General features: G+C 31.3%; 3 protein-coding genes across 8 annotated transcripts; 2 read left to right on the plus strand and 1 right to left on the minus strand.

Annotated features, from left to right (window-relative positions):
* Positions 1-3326: 3326 nt before the first annotated feature.
* LOC114169668 (E3 ubiquitin-protein ligase DIS1) lies at positions 3327-8394 on the plus strand. Of its 2 annotated transcripts, none has more exons than XM_028054918.1 (4): positions 3327-3563; positions 6407-6639; positions 7066-7452; positions 7851-8394. In XM_028054918.1, exons 2-4 carry the CDS (start codon positions 6433-6435, stop codon positions 8169-8171), a joined length of 915 nt encoding a protein of 304 aa, XP_027910719.1. In that variant the 5' UTR covers positions 3327-3563; positions 6407-6432; the 3' UTR covers positions 8172-8394. The 2 variants fall into 2 exon arrangements, with proteins under 2 accessions (XP_027910719.1, XP_027910720.1); XM_028054919.1 differs by lacking the exon at positions 3327-3563 and adding an exon at positions 3622-5477.
* A 493-nt stretch (positions 8395-8887) lies between these two features.
* LOC114168761 (uridine 5'-monophosphate synthase-like) lies at positions 8888-13003 on the minus strand. Of its 5 annotated transcripts, none has more exons than XM_028053681.1 (7): positions 12848-13003; positions 10766-11585; positions 10439-10522; positions 10165-10247; positions 9992-10079; positions 9656-9910; positions 8888-9237 (listed from the first exon to the last, which is right to left on the minus strand). In XM_028053681.1, the coding sequence occupies exons 2-7, from the start codon at positions 11531-11533 to the stop codon at positions 9109-9111; spliced, it is 1407 nt and encodes a 468-aa protein (XP_027909482.1). In that variant the 5' UTR covers positions 11534-11585; positions 12848-13003; the 3' UTR covers positions 8888-9108. The 5 variants fall into 5 exon arrangements, with proteins under 5 accessions (XP_027909482.1, XP_027909483.1, XP_027909486.1 ...); XM_028053682.1 differs by having other exon boundaries at positions 12889-13000; XM_028053685.1 differs by lacking the exon at positions 12848-13003 and adding an exon at positions 12741-12827.
* An 876-nt stretch (positions 13004-13879) lies between these two features.
* On the plus strand, positions 13880-18959 carry LOC114170649 (probable ADP-ribosylation factor GTPase-activating protein AGD11). Its single transcript, XM_028056172.1, has 10 exons — positions 13880-14155; positions 14249-14306; positions 14476-14595; positions 15453-15537; positions 15849-15924; positions 16145-16308; positions 16406-16643; positions 17002-17118; positions 17206-17301; positions 18442-18959. Exons 3-10 carry the CDS (start codon positions 14553-14555, stop codon positions 18721-18723), a joined length of 1101 nt encoding a protein of 366 aa, XP_027911973.1. The 5' UTR covers positions 13880-14155; positions 14249-14306; positions 14476-14552; the 3' UTR covers positions 18724-18959.
* The last annotated feature ends 4056 nt before the right edge of the window (positions 18960-23015 follow it).

Genomic DNA, 23015 nt, shown 5'->3' on the forward strand with positions numbered 1-23015 from the left:
AGTGACTTAATAAAATGACTTTTACCATTAAATTTTAATATAAATATCAAATACTTAATTTTTTTAAAACTTTTATACTTAATTACTTTTAATTTTATAAAAAAATATTTTAATTATTAAAAAATATTAAGTCAAAATTGAATCAAATACACATAAGTAGGTACTAAATTGAAACAAAAAAACATAAATGGGGACTATATCGAAATCAACACAATGACACGTGTCACACACAGGGACTTGACACGTGGCATTTTTTTTTTATTTTTTTTAAAAACATTTTTAAAAAAATTTTAAAAATTAAAAAAAATAAAAAATTTAAAAAATTTAAAAATTTAAAAAAAATAAAAAAAAAACCACAGATTGACACGTGGCACGTTAGTCAACTCTGTCTGAAAGGGACCTAATTGAAGCAATTTTCAAAAGTTGGGATGCAATTGACAATTTTTTAAAACCGGGTACCTATTTGACACACTAGCTCCAAACTGGGTACTATACGATTAGTTAAACCATTATATAACGATATCAATATTATAGTATTGAATAATCAAGTATTTATAATTACATTCCATAGTTATCTAGTTTTTTTTTTTCAAAATATGATGAGACTATGATACTACTATTTCATATTAACTATATTTACCCCAAAATAGATAAGAATATATCTCATTTTCATATATTTTACTACATCTATTGATTTCCTCTATCTAAACCTACAACATCCTCTACTAACGTCAAAAATAATGATCATTATAAAAGAAAAGAAATGCATAAACTAGAGAAAAGTAAGTTAGCATTAATAATTAAGCCCAATCATACCAAAATTAATATTTTTATAATTAAACATTCAATTTTCATCCAATCATATATTCATATAGTCACACATTCATAGACACAAGACTAATACATTACCAGACTTAATATCCAAATTAATGCATTTGTTTGGACATTAGGAGTTGTGCACCTGTGGTAACTTCCCAATCAAAATTTTCACATTTTGTAATATGATCAATTAAGATTGACCTAGAATTGACTAGTTCACAAACCTATCCACAACGTTAGTTCACTATAACTTAATTGATAAGGAATCCACAATTCCTAAATCAATTATAAGAACCTCATGCACTCTTCACCACCTAAACCTTATTCTCTATATGAGTATGAGAGTCTAGTAGAATATAAGGATAACTTCAAGGAGTTTCCTTAACAATAGCATCTCAATAATCTTATCAAACTATAGTCTTCTTCCTTAGGAAGATTATAGCCATACACACCAAACAATCATACAAATAATTTATGCATTTATCACACTAAAATCCTTTCCCTAAAGTTTACCCTTCATTTACATTTTCTATGACATAATCATTCAATATTTCCATCACATTTCTCATATAGCTCAATTCATCACCCATAACATACAATTACATTTTCCTTAATCCTCAACCATTCATGATTCTTTAACATAATAACATATTTTCTTAATAGTTCAAATCACTCTTTTAATCATAAGGTACATGGATAATTATACAATTTCTAGGCCATCAACTTTTCATATATACGTTCAAAGAATACTCAATGACAACCACACACATATCGTTACTCTTGGAAGTAATCAATATTCATCATAATACTGAATACTACTAACTTATACAAGCAAGAACCCTTAAAACCCCCTCAACCTAAATCCCTTAGTGATTCAAAACATGAAAAGAGCCAAAAAATCTCAATAAGTCATGCATAAAATGAAAAAGTCACAAAATCACCATGCAACGTCATAATACGTGTTTAGTGCCAGAGCATTAAGAGCTCTCTGTTGCACCGACATCCAAGGGCTCTTTGTTGAGCCTATGCTCAGTGGTAGGTGGTATTGCTTAATGTCGTTCGTGAAAGTAACCTCTATTTGAGGTTTTGTGCAGCTCGAGCTCAGCGGTGTAGACTTGTAGCTCGAGCTCAACAGTATAGACTTGCAGCTCAATAGTAATTTTCCAACACTAAAGAAAACTTCATGATGAAGTCCCAAACTCCACATGTAGTGCCCTAATATTGTTTATTTATAATATCAAACACAAAACATAGTGTATAACATTTAATCATGCAATTTCATACCAGAAATTTAAACAATCTCACCAATTAAATTAGTTTCCCTTACCACAACAGGAAACCCTAGGTTCTTGATACCTTCTCACCACTTCTATCTTTTGAAACTATCCACACCTACAGTAAGATCGAATTTAAGATACGAGGACAACACAAGAATATTGACATGCAATAACTAAATTTGGGAGGGAGTTGGACTACATGCAACTTGGAACACCTAAAGCAACAGAGAAGAAGTCAAAGCTTTACTCTAGAAGAAGGGATAGAATGGAAACTCATCTTACTCGCGATTTCAGTTGGTGGTTCAATTTGAAGAGTTATCCACGATTTATCTCATGACATCTCCTAATCAAGAAGAATAGAAAAAAAAAGGTAAGGATTAGAAGAAAATAATGGAGGTTGAGAGAAAAGTTAAGAGTTGTTTTCTAAGTGTTTCTCAAAACTTAATCAAAATGATATAAACGAGCTTATGAAGAAGTTAACGTTCGTTTTAGTTGAATTCTATGTTTTCTAATTAAAATGAACGTTTGAAAAAGTGGGTGATTAAATCAATAATAAAAATGTTTACGGTAATGCTATTATGATGAAATTATAATGGAATAATAGAACATTCTTAATATTACTTATAATTTTCAATTTATTGTTGAAACTTAATAATATATGTTAGATAATGATAATTATTATATAGATGTAAAGTCATGGCCCATTAGTTATCAAATGATCGAAGAATATATTATTATTTTTTATTTAAATATGATCTTCTTATTATTTAAATATCACTAAAATTCAAATTACAGAAAGAAAATAATAGTATTATTTAAAAATGTATAGAAATCTTAAGATTTTATTTAATTTAAACTATAAACAGATAACACTTATCAATAAAATTATTTTATATCAAAATACTATTTTCAAATCTCAATTTAATATACTTCTTTAGTTCAAAGAAATTTATTAACCAGAAGACTTATTTGTTATAAAAAAAAGTAACCTTGACTAATTATTTAATGAATTTTGTATTATAAACCTAATTGTTTTCTTTTATATATATTTAGGTAAATTGAATCATGTACTTATTCATTATTGGGAAAGAAAATAGGTGTGAAAAAGATGAAGAGTGAAAGCTTCAACCACTATTTTAGAATTCAAACATAAAAACACAAAGAAAAGGTAAGTGAGGAAATCAAGGAACTTGTGGGTCCTACTTTTTCTTAAACCTTTTCTTTCTTCCATTTTGTATTTTTCCCACAACTTTCTGTCTGTCTCTCTCTCTCTTCATCCTCACCTACGCTCTCCTCTCTCTTTAATTTGAATATCTTGATCAACTTGCAGACGCGCATTGTATTTTTGTTTTTCATTTACCACTGTTTGTTACAAAACCCACCAAAGCCAAAACCTTTAGCTCTCCATCGCCGATTTCATTCATTTTCTTATTCTCTAATGCCCTTTTGATCAATCCATTATTCCAGGTCTCTCTACAACTTGATTTTAGTTTGTCCACTTCTGGGGTTCTATTATTATTGTATATTTATTTGGGGGTGGAGTTAAGGTTTTTTTTTTTTGGGATTGTGTTTCTTTTGGGATTTTTGTTTGTGTTGGTTGTAGATCTGTGGTAGGTTTGGTTTGAAATATTGTGAATTTGTTGGTAGAGGTTAGGGTTTTGATTGTATTTAATGGGTGGAACAGTTTGCTCTGTTTAAGGTTTGTGTTTGATTTGCTTTTCGGATTGTCGAGGTTGCTACCTTCTTCTGCTTGCTCAAGAGGGTGTCTTGGAATATGTGAAATTGTGAATCTTTCAAAAATAAGTGTCTCGGATTTTCTTTTGTTCATGCATGTGTTGTTGTTGTTCTTGGCTTTGCAACTAACCCTTTTTTATTCTTTAGTATGTAAGGTTTGATGTGCGTGTGATGGTTTTCATGAGAAAACACCAGCGACATTGTTGGAAGCCGAGTCTAGTTGTGTGTTATTTTTGGTGAAGTTATTCTAGTTTGATTACTAGTGGTTTGGTTCGGAATTCTGATGATGGTCAAGTACTATTTCATGGCTGTAACATTGCATTTTTTTGCTTCCTAATGCATTATGTTTCAGAGGAAAACTTTCTTCCTTCTAATGCAACCGCAAAAAGCTAATAAACTGTTTCCTTTTTGGATTTAACTTGGGCTAAGCTCAAGGCTATCCAAAATGCTTTATCGGATCAAACACAAGTTACTCATTGGTCGATCATGGAAGAAGTTAGATTCGTTAAATTACCCTCTTAAACTGTAAAATAATGGGGAACCTGAGGGATGCACACAACTCTTTGTATTTGTGGGAGATCATGTGTGTGTGTGTCTGTGTATCTATGTGTGTGTGTATGCATAGACATTATCTGTGATTGGATAGAATTTCCAACGTTCTACATTATCTGTAGAACTATCTTTCATAAGAGATTGGAATCACTTGGAGGGTAATCATATTTTGGTTAGAATACATAGTGTTTGTAGTTTTTATTTTGTTTACTGAGTGTTAGGTTATTAGACTGTATATCACACTTCGATGCCAAGGAGGTAGGATGCCAGGGAGGTAGGCATTTTTTACAGGGTGCGTGGGTGTAGTATCTGAGATTGAGTTTTTTAGGATGTCTCAATGTGATTTCTTTGATCAATGGACAAGAAGATAGATACAAAATTTGGATTGGTATGAGGTAGGCATTTTTTACAGGGTGCGCGGGTGTAGCATCTGAGATTGAGTTTGTTAGGATGTCTCAATGTGATTTCTTTCATCAATGGACAAGAAGATAGATACAAAATTTGGATTGGTATATTAAATAAACGTTCATCTTAGAAAGCTAATGCTTATGAAGGGGACAATTTTTAATAGGTTATTTGTGTTTTGTCAGTTTATACTTGGCATCTTTTGACTATGAAGCCAGTTCAACAACCCAAGCCTACAAAGTTCCACCTATGACCTGGCCTTGTTAATTAACTTTCTTTTTGCTTTTCTTTTTCTGGATTTTCGTGGGCTTATTTATTTGTGCCTAGTCATAGCTGATCTAGCACAGCTATGCATCAAATTTTCAATTTTAAATAAGTGCATAAATTCACTGTCATTTCTTTTGATCAATTGATATTGAGCCCTGCTACATGTATTGGAGGCTTCTTTTATATTGTCAATTCTGCCAATATGCTCATCTTTCTGTAATTTCTCTGACAAATTTGCGGTTTCTCTTGTTCCTAGTCCTATGAGCAGAGGACAACCTAATATAGCTGTATTACATGTTTAAATCTTGTAATGAAAAAGGTTTATATATGGTTTGATACAAGATGCTTTGACTCAATTTGGGTGTCACAATCTTAGAAAGGGTTGTGCGGACCACTCAGGCCTTGAGTCACAACATGTGTTCTGTACGTAATTTTTTTCATACTTTGTTTTCTCTAATATTCATATAAATTAGACCTGAACTAGGTTTGAAAACCTTTCATATGCCTGTCCTGTTAATCAGGATTTGTTAGGGTTTTCCATGTTCAATTTTTATTTCATTGGTTCTTTCTCTCTCAATAAAGATCTTTATTTAAATTGCTTGCTGAAAATTTGGATGTTTATAAAACACAATGGCCTTATTTTATCCATGTAGTTGACTCTAACATCTAGCGATGATATTTTCATACATGATTAGGGTAGCGTGAATAAGGATCTGCATCCATAAATAACTAACTAGAAGAATCATTTTAAACTATTGTGTTAACTTTTCAGCTTTTGAAATGTTAATGAGTAATTTTTTGTCTGGTGGAATGCATTTGATAATTGTTTATCTTTGGGCAACTTGTTCATATTATGTTAGGGTGATTTCATTTTTCAGGATAAGAATTATCAGTTGCTCGATATAAATGTGAATTTGAGAACTAATTAATTCTCCGAATGTGTTTTCAATGACAAATGTATATGCTTTTTTGCTGGTTGATGTGTTCTGTTTGCTTTCATAAGCCTTTGAGTTTCTAAATTTGTTTTAAAACTGGGTTTGATGGATGCCCTGATGCATCTATCAATGGAGCATCAGGGGAGGATGATAGCTTCACCCAAGAAAGATTCATGAAATGGTTGTTAGTGCTTTGGCTATAGATGTTATTCAAAATATAATATTATGTTGTTTGATCCGCCTATAGTCAACATCAGGGGATAAAGCGGGTTTGGTTTTTCCTTCTGTTGTTTGAATAAACTGTAGACTTGTGACTCAATAAGCTTAACTAGGTGGAAGTAAAAGAAAAAAAAAATACTATGCAGAGTTTAGTTATTGACTTTGTGATTGATTATAATGATTATTTCCCACCCACAGGGCAGCTGGTGATTACTTTTGCTAGCATGGCAACAAGTAATTTATTCTTTGATGATATACGGAGCAAAGTTGATGTTGATCCTCCTCAAAATGAAGAGTCAACAGATGTTGGTGAATTAGTAAATGATCCTGCACAAACTGCACTAAAACCTAATGGTACTGTTTCAAGCAGTGTTCGTGAGCTTTTAGAGTGCCCTGTATGCTTGAATGCCATGTACCCTCCAATCCATCAGGTTGTTTATATATTGATGGCTTATTGTTGATTTGTTTTCGGTTCTTGTGAGAAAATATGCAATTGTAACTAATAATACTGAGATGTTCAAATTGGAATTTGATAAATTAATCACATTGACAAAGCATAATCATCCGATACTGGGTCCATGGAATGGTGTTACTGCTTATTAACAAAAATAGAAAGGGAATTCTCACTCTATTAGTTAACTAAAATAATGGCTCCTTTTGGCGTGCCATGAACAAAAAGTAACTATTCCCTTGCTCACCTAACTGATCTATTCTGAGAATGCTAGATGTTTTTTCTAGCAGGAACTCAGTCAAATTTTCTAAATGTAACTTTTTATATAATTATTGCCTCATTGATGGTTTTAAATAAATTTTCTTTTGAAATTTAGTTGACCTGTTTTCCTCTGTCACTATTTCAGTGTTCAAATGGTCACACACTATGCTCTGGCTGCAAACCCAGGGTCCATAATCGGTGCCCTACTTGTAGGCATGAGCTTGGGAATATCAGATGCCTGGCACTGGAGAAAGTGGCTGCATCTTTGGAACTTCCATGTAAATATCAAGGTTTTGGGTGCATTGGTATATATCCATATTACAGCAAGCTAAAGCATGAATCACAATGTGCATATAGACCTTACAACTGTCCATATGCTGGTTCAGAATGCTCTATTATGGGTGATATACCCTTCCTGGTGGCTCATCTGAAAGATGACCACAAAGTGGACATGCACAATGGTAGCACTTTCAACCATCGCTATGTCAAATCAAATCCACATGAAGTTGAAAATGCCACATGGATGTTGACGGTATTACTTTTCTGAACCTTGTTCTACCTGCATTCCATTGATTCTGTAAATTCACTAATAGTGTCTAACCATATATTTGGTATGCAGAATGTGTTTAAATTTGGGACATGTTTGGATATACTTGTGTCTGTCTTCATCAGTTCAGGAGTAGAGTGATTTAGCAAACCTTGTAACTTTCTTCATTTGCTTAAAAAAGAAAAACCCAATACTGCAAATACTGGAACATATTGAAGCTACGGGATTGTTATTTAGATTTGTATCCTCAAGGGACTTGCCCTTTTGCATGTATACCTCCCTAGGTGTCTGTCCAATGACAAAATTATATGCATTCTCTTCTAATTTCTTTCTGGACAGAAATTGGATTTTGGCTTACTAATGCATTTCTCATTGGTTTCTAGGTCTTCAGCTGCTTTGGTCAGTATTTTTGTCTACATTTTGAAGCTTTTCAGCTTGGAATGGCTCCTGTCTACATAGCCTTTTTGCGGTTCATGGGTGATGATAATGAAGCAAAGAATTATAGCTACAGTTTAGAGGTAGGTGGAAATGGGAGGAAGATGATTTGGCAGGGTGTACCAAGAAGCATCAGGGACAGCCACCGCAAGGTTCGTGACAGTTTTGATGGTCTCATCATTCAGAGAAATATGGCCCTTTTCTTTTCCGGCGGTGACAGGAAGGAATTGAAGCTAAGGGTTACTGGTAGGATTTGGAAAGAACAATGAATGAATAGGAGATGATGTCCTTCAACTAGCAATGATATTTAGGCCAATAGTTTGTAGTGCAAAGTCGTTTCTTGTAGTGATATGTACCTTCTGGTCATGTAATTGTCTTTTGCAACTTAGGAGGCAAACTCTCTTTGCTTATCCTCACATCAAGTACATGAACAAGAAGTTGTACATCGCATCATTATGATAATATAGATATGTAGAACCTTAATTTTCTGTGTCTCTGTCTCTATATTCTATTTGCTCTATGAATGTCAATCAATGATTCAGAGCACTTGAGAAAATGTTCATAGCGATAAGAACGTAAAAGATACTGTTTAGATTTTGTTTTACTGCTTGGCACAGAACCAAGTAATGCGTTTTGTTAATTCGTAGTTGCCATATTTGTTAATTTGTTTCGTACCTTTTTGTTTGCAATGAAGCAAATTGACAAATATGGCACAATGATATACGCAATCTTTCTAGTTTCAGTTGTTGTCATTAGTTGGTGTTTAGTTATTTACAAAATGATTAATCATTAATAGATGGCACAATGCTTGAGTATGAAGACAAGATTAATGATCCAGTCTTGCATCCGACTTTAATATATCATCATGGTTTTGGTAGGCTTGCTGCATCAAATTGAATAATTGTTTCGTCAAACTCTAATAATCCTACTCCTCAAATTTCAACGAGTTTCTAGGTTGAGAAATGTTATTCGTACTGTAATATTCATCAACCAATGTTATTTTTTTGATTCTATCTCTTTTATTAACATAATGTTATAATAATGGAGAAAAATAGACAAAAATGTTTAGACAAAACTCCAGTGCTGCATTCAGCTTTAGCTGTTACCTATACACTATGGTGAAATGAAGTACATCTTATGAATAAGTAGGACTCTTCTTCCTAACTATGCACTTGGCATCATCATATTAGTCTGAGAATACAGGCTTCAGCTGCACTTGGCCAAATATGCATTCCATCCTTGAAGACGGTATTCACGAGCTGCATGGCTCGGATTTTTGGCCTTGATGATGCCACGACCCACTATGATAATGTCACTGCCCCTATCACAGACAACCTGGAAAAAACCATTTGGTTATCAAGAAGCAATAAGCTCAAATGAAAGAAGAGTATGCAACTATGAAGCACTGATTTCAGAGTACAATCTTTACAACACAAAGGAGCATAAGACAATATCAGACCCTCTAAAGTGGAAAAAAAAACTTGGACATGGTCAAATGTCATGATCTCACCATTTGTTCTTTTGAATATCGACTTTAAAAATATTATATTGAAGGGCTAAGAAGTCATGTAGTAAAGTCACTGCAAAGATCCATTCTAAACCAAGGAATAGAATGTAAGATCAACCATGTCAAAAGTAAAGTACTTTATGCATGTTATATAACACTGTTCATAAACCATTCATGATCTTTCACCTTTCATGTCGTTAACTTATGCAAATGACTGAAAGATACACATTACATGCATAAACTTACAGAATATGGTGTGTTATATTGCTGCCCTAAAGCATCACCACCAGTCACCATTTGAACTCCAGGCGTTGCATGAATGAAAGAGGGATTTACAGGTGCTCCAGGCCATGATGCTGGATTCACTGAGATGAAGCCAATAACAAAATCAGAATGATCCTCAGCAATTTTCACTGCAGCAGTGGTGTAATCTCCCTTGGCAAGGTTACCACTTGAACTCATTTCAGCAAGCAGCAAAAGACCCCTTCCACGAGGCAAACCCTGAGTATGATTCATGCGACATGTTAGGCTAGTATTTTGGTGTGGCAAAAGTCAAGATAACGTTAAGACTAGAGCACAGACCTTCAACTTCAGTCCTTCCACAATTCCAGGACCAGATATAATGTGAGCATTTACTATGTCAGCCCAATCCAATATATGGAAGATCCCTCTGCAGATATCAGATCATATATAAGTCATATTAAAAGCAGAAACAGAAAAAATAATACTGAAAAGGAATCCAAAATGGATCTTACCCTTCATACTGCATGGTCACTGTGTTACCAATGTCAGCAAACTTACGATCCTCAAATATTAAGAAGTTATGTTTTTCTGCAATCTTCAACAGAAAAACAAGCATAAGTAGAAACAACTGAACCAGAAGTATACAAGATTCCTGAAAACTCACTAAATGTGAAACTCATACATATAACACTCTTATAATAGGTCAAAGTCATGACTTCGGACTCTAATTTCAGTAAATATTGACAAAAATCTACTTCCATCTATAAATGTTTACAAGCACTGTACCGAGCGAAGCTTAGAACCAAAATCAGGAGTAAAATCTGGAAAAATATCCACATGTGTCTTCAGCAAGCATATCTCAGGCCCAACCTGACAGGAAAGAACAGGCAAATTAGTTTGAGTAATTTATTTGCCAGGACTAAACTTCTAACCATAAGTTTACTATCTCACTAATGATGATCATAATCCAGAGAATAGGACTCTTAAAAGAGTTCTTGACCACTTTTTAAATTAAGAACCATCTTTAAAACTTTTACGGCTAATACAAGAACAAACAAAATGCGATGGACTAGTTTAAACATTTCCATTTTGGACAATTGCCAAGTTCTTTACCTTGTCAGCGATTTCAAGTAATTCAGCAGCAGTTGCAACATCTGCAGCCAAACACAAATTACTCTCCTTCTCAGCCATTATCTCAAACAGCCTCTTTGCTGTCGGATTCTTGGACAATTTAGCCCTTTCCAATAATGGAAAGGCGTTGAACTTAGTTCTTGTTGCCAAAGCAGCAATCTTCTGATTCTCTTCTAAGAATCTCATAACAACCTCTAGCATGTGCTCATTAAGTTTTCCTTTTTCCCTCAAAATTTTCACCATTTCAGTCAACTTAAGAATTGCATGCAGCTTGATTCCATTATTCTCAAGATTCTCTCTCCCGCCTTGCTCTCTATCAATCAAAACAACAGCATCACTAACCTTCAACCCTGCAGCACGCAGTGGTTCAGCAGTTTCCAAAACTGATGTGCCACTTGTAACTAGATCCTCAATTATCAAGCAACTTTGACCTTGCTTGAAATCACCTTCAATGGCTTTAGAAGTGCCATAATCTTTTATTTCCTTGCGGCGCATGACCATGGGGATGTTCTGAGTAACGGAGACACAGGTGGCAATGGGAAGAGCAGTGTAAGGGACACCACAGACAAGGTCAAATGGAGTGGAAGAGACAGAAGAAATGAGGGTTTGAGAAACACTCCGGAGGACAGAAGGGTAAGATATAACAAGGCGGAGATCTATGTAGATTGGTGAGGATATCCCAGATTTGAGCTTGAAATTGCCAAATTTCACAGCTGATATTTCATGGAGTTGAAGAATTAGAGACTCCATTTTTCTCCTTTCTCAGTGTGCTTCAAGGTTTGTTTTAGACCTTAGGGATAACCTGCATAATTCAGCAATCAACATCATAAATTAATTTTTTTTATAGACATACACAAGTACATGATCAGAATCGTTTACCCTAGCTTAACAATAGCATAGATTTAATCATAATATTCCTTACAGCTCACACATCATAGATTATATCACAGAAGCAGACAATTCTCACAGAGCATATACAAAACAGAATAACTCAAGAACTAAGCTAATTACTTAAAGTGTTAGTGACCAACACAAGGAATTTAGATGAAACTTTCACAACTAGTGCATGACAACCTTACACTGAAGATCACGAATCTGCATCCATGTCTTGTGCACTAGACAGACAGAACCTAACCTACCTGATTCACATTCTGCTATGCCTAATGCGGTAAGAAAGTTTATATGCCCAGTTATTGTGAGGTATAACTTATACATGAACCATAAACATCGTGTGTACTCTAGAAGCTGCTGTATATATAGAACCTATATATGTCATAATGTGACTATATGAATCATAACTCGCTTTCCCTCAAAACCATCTTGTTAAAGAAACCACAAAGCGGATTGCTAGTTACTAAAAAAGCTGCCAAAACCATATCTCAATCAAGAAAGGGGGGAAACCATTTCGGTTATCTTTCCCTGGAATCCAGTTCTATGCAATAACAGAAGCACACCAAATTTGTTTTTAGACTAAAACCAAGATTTAAGAAATGTAACCAACCTTTAAAATGCACTTGAATTACAAAACAACCAAAAATGAAATAAAAAAAGTCGTATAACATTTCAAACAAATCTAAAAGAAAAATGAATATCCCCCAATCACTGAGATGCAATTATATTTTTTGGTTCCCAAAGTTTCCTTCTTCAAAGGCAATACAGAAAATTGGAGTTGTGTTTGTTACGTTATGAAAGACCAACTCCTTCTCCTAAACTTAATCCCTGTTTGGTTTAACACAATCACAAGGAAGCATAATTCCATGAATCTAAATTCCCACTACCCAAAAAAACAAAAACTCAATTTAAACATCCACACTATTCGAGAAAAAAAATCAATTCAATAAGCTTGAAATGCAGCAACCCAGATTCCACTAAACAAAAATTTTATACAGCATCAATCAACGACATTCAAAGGTTCAATGTCCTCTAATCCCTTAAAGGCTCCTGAAACTTCAATGACCTTATCAATAATAATGATTCAACCAAACCCCAGTGAAATGCAGCAACTCAAAAAACATGATATAAATTGCAACATTTGAGTCTAATCCTTCAAAAGATAGAACTCACTGAAAGGAGAGAAATTGGTGTGTGTTTGTGTGTGGTTTTACATTTGGTTTTGGGTTGCACCACTTTCATTGGGTGGGTAGTGTTGTTGCAGATGTTAATACTACGAGACAATCAAAGCACCAAAATGACACACAATTTCCAACTTTCATAGTTCAATGATTTATGATGATGTGTTACTATTTATGGACCATAATTCTGATATTTTGTTTCCAAGTTCGATTTTTTTTTTCAGTGTTGCGAGAATAGGATTCGTTATTGGTTTGATTCAATTTATTAACATCCTTAATCACATCATATAAAGAATCAAACTTTAATCATACATACTAGTATCTTTGCTATGTTTGATTATTATGAATGACGCATACAAAAATTAAAAGTTCAAATTAATATTTTTTATTTTTAAGTGAAATTGATAACTATAATTAGTTTTATAATATTAACTCATTTAGTATCTACATGTGAATATTTTTATATATAAATATTGTATAATTATTTTATTAAACAAAATCTCTATAATTTATATTTATGTATTTTAATGAATTACTTTGTAAGTTTTTAATTATTAAAATATCACCCTCTTGATATTAAAATTTTTATAATAAAGAAACCTCTAAATAAAAACAAATATAATTTGATTGAGCCACTTTGATATTAATATTTTTTTTTTAAATTGATTAATGTGATGGTTGATTTAACTTTAGTTTTCTCAAGAACTGATTATTGGTATCAATTCAGCATATCCATATTCCATATATATATATATATATATATATATATATATATATATATATATATATATATATATATATATATATATATATATATATATATATATTGTAATTTTAAAATATAATTACAAGTAAAATAGAAATATGAAATTTTTATCTTGCAATATTATAAATGGTGAAGATACAGGCCATGTCATATTCATGTTCTGTAGTTGGTGTGTGAAAAAAGTTAATTAGATGTTAATTTATAGAAAAGAACAAAAAAGAAGAAGCTTCATTACCTAGTATCTATAGCAAATTCCACGTTGTTGACATGTTATTCCTATAGAATTTACATATTTGTCAAGAATTATAAAGTTTGTTAGAAAAAAGATAATTCTGATCTGTCTTGTTTCCCCTGAAATCTTTGATTTGTTGCAACCCCAAAAACCATCACATTTGGCTAGCAAATTGAGTTTTCAAGTTTTTTTCTTTTCCTATTCAATGCACATTTCTCAAAGTTTCAAGCTTTCACCTTCAATGGTCGTCAAAAACCAATTTTCTCAAAGACCCTTTTGAACATACATTTTCAGACTCGAGGGTGTGTTATTTCACAATCCCATCAATTGAATATGAGACATATGTTTGATTTAGCCATTTGTTTTTGAACCCATTTTGGTTTGTTGCGATGCAGGAATTGTCCTTAGCTTCTTCTTAATGCTGAAAATTTAAGAGCAGAAAGATACATTCTGGTATGTAAGAATTTATATTCAATAGTTCTCTCTTTTTATTCCCTCAATGGCTATGGCATTGCAGTTTGCGATCTCTTTGCCACCATTTATGTTTATTCATTTGGGTTTGCACATCCTATGTTGAACCTGAACAGATTTAATATGTGCTATGCCATGAATTTGCATGCAGAGAAAAAACTGCCATATGGCTGGTGACAGATTGTAGCAGCACATTTTCCTTTGGGTTTCAAATATTGAAGGCCAGATATGTCTATGCAGGATGAAAATTCTGATACAAAAGAAGTAATATGTAAGTTTTTAATCCCTTTTTTCTTCCTCACCCAGAGAAACAGAATAATAGAATGATTGATTTTGTACACCAGAAGAATATCTTTATCAGCACCATCGAATCATTTGGTTTAATTTTCTCTTTCCCCCCGTGTTGGGAAAAATCTTTCACGACAAACCACATGTTGAATCATTCTGATTTTCTGAGGATATAGTAGATACTTAAGATGTTATGATTTGTACATATCATTACACCTAAACAAAGCATGGAGACAGGTATTTTTTCAAAACATGTCTTCTTGCAAATAAACATAAGATACCAGGTGGTTTTGAACACAATAAGATGTTAAGTAGTCTAAGTAATCATTGGTGATTAGATATAATATGATTCAAGGATTTAGAGAATGATAAGATAAGAACAAGCTAAACATTAGCTAATGATGATTGTGACAATGATGACAATAATAAAAAAGAGTTGATAGCGATAATGATGTTGATGGTGGTGGTGATAATGACAATAAAATAATAATGAGATGATGGTAGTGGTCACAATGATAAGTTGTTTTTATATTGGTTCTTCTTGACCATCGAGACTATGTCCATCATCAGGATCAAATCATACAACAAGTGATTTTGATGTTTCTGTGGGATTGAGTGAATGATTTCTGAGTTCCTAACAAATGCATATAGTGAATTACATAACTGCAGAATTTCTGACAATATAATGCAGAATCATGAATTACTTAATATGATCTGAGAATTTCTGACAAAAGAAGATTAGTTCAGCTTAAATTAATGAAACTCAACCCCTCATGCCTCTTTACTTGATTAGTTCTGCTTTTATCTTATTCCTCTTCATTATAATTTACCAATCACTAGGTCCCCAGAGAAGGCTAACAAATCTGATGCATCATGGTGGGAACAAGTTTTGTGCTGATTGCGGAACTCCAGAGCCAAAATGGGTGTAAGTATTTGCCTGACTTTTCATAGGAATGTAGTCTCCTGGTGTTGATCTTGAACTGAACGTTGCTTCAGTGTCTTTCCAAAGAAAAACAAGAATTGTGCACCAATCAGAAATATGGTGGATTTGCAGAACTATTTCAAATGAATAGGCTCAAAAAATTAGAACATGTGTACCAAATGATTTGGAGCTTATAAGCTTAGACAATGCAATGGTGTATTCATAGTTCAGTGATAAGTTAGTCATATCATAAAACTATTAGCTCATTACACTATTCGTACTTGTTTCTGTGTGATGAATTTGTGAAACATCAGATCTTCGAGTCTTGGAGTATTTATTTGCATCAAGTGTTCTGGCATACATAGAAGTCTAGGAGTCCACATATCAAAGGTATGTTTCTAACAAAGCTTTTAAAATAACTTCTCAGTCACATTCATTTATCTTTATGAGGCTGGGATTCACAATGAACATAATATGCATACATAGTTATGTTAAAATTGCATATTCACTATTTGCAGCTCTCTTAGAAACATGGGAGGGGGGTTCCATTGTGCATGCATAGCTGCAATACTGCAAAATGAAATTCTAACATTGTTTGAAACTATTATAGGTTCTATCATTGAAGCTAGATGAATGGACAGATGAACAAGTTGATGCATTAGCAAAATTAGGAGGAAATACACTATTAAACAAGAAGTATGAAGCTTGCATCCCAAGTAACATGAGAAAACCAAAACCACATTCTTCCATTGAAGAGCGCTCTGAATATATTCGGTAAATGAAATGAAGAAAGTTTTCTTTTTTTCTCTGTTTTTTTGAGGAATTACACCATTCTTATTCAGAAATGGCCCATTTGATTTTCCTTTTTCAGGAGAAAATATGAGATGCAACAGTTTATGGGGTGTGATGACAATGGGGCAGGCCCCATTGTCCCATCATCTCAAGGAAGAAGTGTATCACTTGCTCAGTGCAGCTCTTCATACTATCATTCTATTATAGACAAAAAACCATCTGAAAGATTTCCAGGCAGAAGTCGAATTGGGAATGCATTCCGAAATAGTTGGGGAAGAAAAGATTCTGAGCACAAGTCAAAGAAAAGTACATCATTGGTAATATTTCCTGAAAAGAAGAATCTAAATATACTTGTATTGTTAATGTATATATGAGAGGAAAAACTGTTCTGATAAAACACTATTTCTCTAAATTTATGTTTGTTAGTCTGTCATATGATAAAAAGTATATCCTATACAAGAATCAGTTTTTGGGAACTGCAACATTGGGTTTTAACACATTTACCTTATGTGCTCTTAACTTCAGAACCATATGAGAATCGAGAATTATTAAAATATGAAGAATACTTTTCTGTGTCTTGTTCTGAAAAGAGAAAAGGAAAATGATAGTTTCTGAAATGTTGGAACTTCTCTTTTTCTAAATACTTAATCTTGTTGCTCCCATTTACTGTTATAGGCAGGTATGGTTGAATTTGTTGGGTTGATTAAGGTTAATGTGGTTAGAGGCACTCACCTAGCTGTTCGAGACGTGATGACTAGTGACCCTTATGTCATCCTTTCTTTGGGACACCAAGTGAGCATCTTTATCTGTGAGCTTGTTTAAAATATAGATTGAAAGGAGAAAAAAAATGTGAAATACTTGTTATATTTGTTGTTGCAGTCAGTAAAAACACGAGTCATAAAGAACAATTTGAATCCAGTGTGGAATGAAAGTCTAATGCTTTCAATTCCTGAGAACATTCCTCCTCTAAAAGTGGTAAGTTCTTTTATTTTCTCACTTTCTGCTAATCATAAATGGTTGCTGTTTGTGTTTGTGTCCTTGTACCATAATCATACTTGTACTAGTGAAACAGTAACAATCTAATGAATGCAGAGTATATTTTGAGGCTTCAGATTCACTTATTTTTGTAACTGATCAGTTTAGTTCCTGCAAAACTAATATCCGGTCTTTCTCATTTCCCCTTGAACTTGGAACAAGGCTTCACAGGATTACTACAAGATTTAAATATGTTTTTAGTCTTTAAACTTAGATGCGAAGTTGAAATTTGTCCCTATTGTAAACTTTTATATAATTTAGTTCCCTAATTTTAAAAATAAATAGATATAATCCTCCTAAATCTTTTTGATGTATAAAACACGTTTTAGGCTGGCATTTGAGTTGTTTATACCATTCCAACTTAAATGTCAGCTTGGAACGTTGTTTAACAAGTCCAGAAAAAATAATGGTATTGAGTTAGAAGGACTATAGTCATTTATTTTTAAAATTTGAAGACCAAAATGTATCAAGTTTAGAATACAGACGAATTTCATTTTCTCGTCCATGTTTAGGGACAAATTCCAATTCTCAAAAAATACTGTGATGTCTCAAAAGAGGAACAAAGTTGGAGGAGGGAGACGAAAATGACTGCCTTATAATTCTATACTTGAAACTAATAATTAAGAACCTTATATTACTATGAACTGAACCATTTTGTTACATTCAGTTTAAATGATTTGCTGCATATCACCTTACCAAGAATGAACCTATTAAAATTTTGTTAGGCTAATTCACATGAAAATTAGTCATATTCTAATTTATGATCAAATTTTGTGTGACTAGCATTCTTCTTTTCTTTCTTTCTTGTTCATATATCCTTTCTTGGTAATTTTCATTCTTTCTTTTAACATTCTTAAATCAGGGTAACTATACAACTTTCATTTGACACCAGTTCCAGTTTTCTCTTTCAAAATTCTACATATCTGATGTCTATCACTCTACTTATCTTGCTGTCATGTCATGTCATGTCATGTCATGTCACCATCCATGCATTACATTTACATCAGAAACCATTGTGGTTTTCTTTCTACTTCTGACAATGTTGCTGCATGTTGGTGTGTTGTATGTATGTATGTGCAGCTTGTGTATGACAAGGATACATTTTCAACTGATGATTTCATGGGAGAGGCTGAAATAGACATTCAACCTCTAGTTATAGCTGCAAAGGCCTATGAGAAATCCAACATCAATGAGTCCATGCAACTTGGTAAATTTGTGGCAAGCAAGGACAACACCCTTGTTAGAGATGGTATCATATCCCTTGATGAAGGCAAGATCAAACAGGAGATCTCAGTGAGACTTCAGAACATTGAGAGAGGTGAACTTGAGCTTGAGCTTGAGTGTGTTCCTCTTACTCAATAGCTGGATAAAAGTTAAGGATCAAAACTCATCTTGAAACTGGTTTTAGAGAGCACAAATCATAGGAATTTGTATGTGTGTAGATTCTCCTGTCTCCTTCTCTGTTGTACATTATTCCATGACATGATGCCATTACTTCACTATCAAAGTTTCTGTCTTTTCACAGAGTTCAATGTCTCTGATTCATCATCACATACTGAGATAAGAAGACCTTTGTTGCTGTATTAGCATCTTAAGAAGTTTCCTTAATTTGCTAATTATGATTTATTGTGATAACATTGATAACTCTTAAGACTTTTGTTTTCTGATCCATGCAAATTCTTATATTTTTAGCACTTTGTGAAGTTAGAATTCTTTTCTATCTTAAATTTTAATATATTTTAATTCTTAAATTTTAAAAATAAATTGATATAAGACTTTTAAGCCATGACGTTAATTTTTTTGGATCTACTAAACAATTCATTAAACAATCAGGCTGATATATGAAGTGAACTTGTCAAAACGACGTAAATAACTTAAATTTCATTCTGATATGTATTTAAGAAAATAAAATTTAATGCAATATTGTCACATTCTTAATTTTGATTCAAGAGAAAACTACTACAAGGTGTGAAATAAATTGTATTTTAAAAATAATTTTAATTAAATAGTACTTTTATTTTAGACTGTTTAGAATGGTTATTCCATAATGATATAAGATATTCTGAAATCATAAATGCAGAATGATTAAAAATTAATCTAAGCATATGTTTGGAAATTATGTTTGAATTATATTTTTGTATAATATTTGCTGAGTGTACAATTAAAAGTGTCTTAATACATGCTGAATATACTTTTAGAAAATATAAAAGTTGTAAAAAGTCTGTAAAAATCATGTAAGGATAAAGATGTCATTAACAAAAGAATCATTAATAATTTCTTAATTTTTAAATTAAAAAATGAAAAGAAACAGAATTATATTTAAGAACGGACAACTTCAATAGAAAACAAAATTGTTTAAAACAAAATAAAATAAACGGGAACTGTGTTAAGTACTTAATTTAATTTTGAAAACATAGTTTATCAATTATGTGTAGCATAAATAATGAATATTTAATGTTTTTAGTTTTTAAATTTTGATACAAAATTGAATTTTTTCTATGCTTCATATTTTAATGTAATTCTATTTTCAAATTTTAAGATAAAAAATAATATAATCATAAAAAAGAAGACTATATACATTTATTTTTATAATTTTAAATTTTAGAAACAAAAATATAGAACTTCAAATTCACATCAAAATACAGGAAATATGTATATATTTAACTCAACCAATAACTACACATTTATTATTCAAGTTATTTTTCTATATTTTAACATCACAAACGTATTGACCTGTTGAAAAAATATAAACAAATAAAATGACTTTATAAAATGCTTTTATGATTTATTAACCAGCTTTTATATATCTGACAAATCGTTAAAATATGCGAGTTAAAAAAGTATAAAGTTAAATGAAAACTTACTTATAAAATATAATTAAACATTAAAAAAAATGTTACACCATTTCCCTTCACACGCTTAAAAAAAAGTATAATGAAAAGTGTGTTATCAATATAGTTAAGTTTTGACATCAAAACACGATTTTAATGCAAATTGAATGTTCGATGGAAAATTTGGCATTTTGAAAAACTTACGTTTGACGGAAATGAATCATCACTTCAACTTTTTTAATATTAATAAATTGAAAATATATTAGGAAAATTTCTTTTTTAAATATTTTTAGAAAAGGGTCATTTTTTATTGATTAAAAAAATTTATAAATATGAAAATTACAATTTAAAAAATTACACACAGAAAAACTTGTTTTCTATAATTGTTTACGGTGAAGCTTTCTAAAAAAACTCTAGATCTTAATTTTTAATAAAATAAATTAGTATTTAAATTTGTCAACCTATTATTTTCTGTATTAAGAGTATATATCTTTGTTGTTGAACATTTTTGATGATGGAGAAATATGCGCAAAATGTTTAAAAAATAGGTTAACTATATTTTTTTTTCCAAAATTTTGTTATGATAAATACTTGGATTAAAAATGAAAAAATAAAAATGTTATAAAGAATTATAAGAAATAACAAATTATACTTTAAAGTTGTCTATTTTTCTTTTGATTATGTTTATTTATTATAGCTATGATTTGTTATTGAACCTAAACGAAAATGATACTATGAATTCTATTTTTTGACTTTTATCTTTTATTTTCTGACTTATTTAGTGTTAATTATTGATTAATGTACTACAATTTTTTTTTTAAGAATCAATGATTCACAAATCAAATTAGAAAATAAAAGATGAGAGTCATAAAAGTCATAGCATGATTTTTCAAACCTAAATTATATCTATGTAAGATTTCATCATTCGGTATCAAAATAAGATTTATCTCGTAACTCGTGTAAATCAATTTAGTTTTATTTAACATTAGAATCATTCAATTTCACAAATTCATCATAAAATATACCACTAAACTATTCACGGAATTTGTACCTAAAGTGAGCCAAAAATTTTGAAAATTTACCGGGTGTTCATGTTGGTGTTGGTGATAGTTTTTGCTCATTGATCTTAATCATGGTGTTTATCATGCCAATGATTATGATGTTGGTTTAAGTGTATTTGTTGTTTATCCCGATTTAAAAATCAAACTTCATGACTTTAGACAAATATACTACATAAGCCTCTATTAAAATAAAACATCACATATAAAAATAACATTCATTTAAAAATAACATATAAAACATCACATGTGTAATTATTTTTTCAACATAAAATCATGTTTTTAATTTTGAACTAAAAATTTCACAGAAGTTAATATTATTAGTTTCGGTATTCAGATAATTAATTCTTCTAAAATCAATTTTTCAATGCCCTCTCAAGCACACTCTAAAATGTGAACTAATATCAATTTACATGACATTATTCACTATAACAATATTATAATTTACAGTTTACCTCACTATAATATATAAATTTTTGTGTGTTATAAATTTCAATCAAGTTTTAATATATTTTCTTATCCAACACTCAAGCTAATAACTTTGCTACGCCCTCACTCAAACACTAAAATTTATGAACTTTTTGGCTTAATGTTTTGCACGTTAATCAAGCAAGCTTCATTTTGGCTAAGCAAAAATTTTAAAAATCATTTTCTTTTGGACTTTGATGGTGTAAATTAAGTTTTGGTTGGTTCAAGTCATTTCTTATTATCTTAGTTTTGTTGGTTTAAGTCGATTTTGAGTTTTTACTTTTATAAATTCCTATTTCGAAGGCATATGTTGAAAAGGAGGATGCAGTTCTCCTTTGAGAAGTTAATTCCTATTTGTTTGATTGATTTAATTTTAGAAGTTTCATCTTAAAACTCAATTTTATCCTTTTTCATTTTTATACCAAAAACATTTTAATTTTTGAATTCTAAATGTAATATAAAACGCACCAACATGAAGAAGAAAAAATAAAAGTAAAAATATTTTATTGTTTTCTTATTTTTTTTTTTAATTTCTGAATTTGTTTGTTGTATAACTTACACTTTGACATTTAGATTTGGTTGTTGTGCAAGTTAAAGGAACAGTAGAAGCACCAAGGTCAAGTGCCAACCGCATAAATTTAGTGTAATTCATTCTGCTATTGCATAAAAAAATTGTTCTTAAACTAATTTAACTCATAAAAAAACTTTAATTTTTTTCCTATTTTACAAATACTTTAAGCAGAGGTTTAAAATGATATCCATTTTCATTTATATATGTCAGTTTGATATCCGCTTTTAAAAATGTGTCAATCTAGTTCCGACTTTTGAAAAAGTGTCTTAATGAAATTTTGTTCAGACAAAAAATTACTAAAATTGTTAACTTAATTTATGACTTTTATCATTAAATTTTGATATAAATATCAATACTTAATTTTGTAAATCATTTTAAATATTAATACGGTTAACCATGTTAATAATTTTTGTTGAGAATGACATATCTGAGTGAGTATCATCACCCTAATTAAACCTTAGGGAGACTCTTAATGAACTCATTAAAAATCAATCTACTAATGAGTTTAAACATTATGTATAATAAAGTTTTAGGTTTTAACTTTCCCACACCAAAACTATTTTTGGTGTACCGTCACGGATTCATTATTAAAATTAATATGCATTGATGCTTGCAGTTCTTAAAATAACCAAAGCAAGAATCTTTTCCTTTCTCCATTGCTTTGTCTTCAAGAATGAATGGTCTAGCTTTGTTTCCTTGTCTTGTACTAATCCTACAAACTTTTTT

This window comes from Vigna unguiculata, chromosome 11 (assembly GCF_004118075.2).
Source record: "Vigna unguiculata cultivar IT97K-499-35 chromosome 11, ASM411807v1, whole genome shotgun sequence".
NCBI classification, from domain to species: Eukaryota; Viridiplantae; Streptophyta; class Magnoliopsida; order Fabales; family Fabaceae; genus Vigna; species Vigna unguiculata.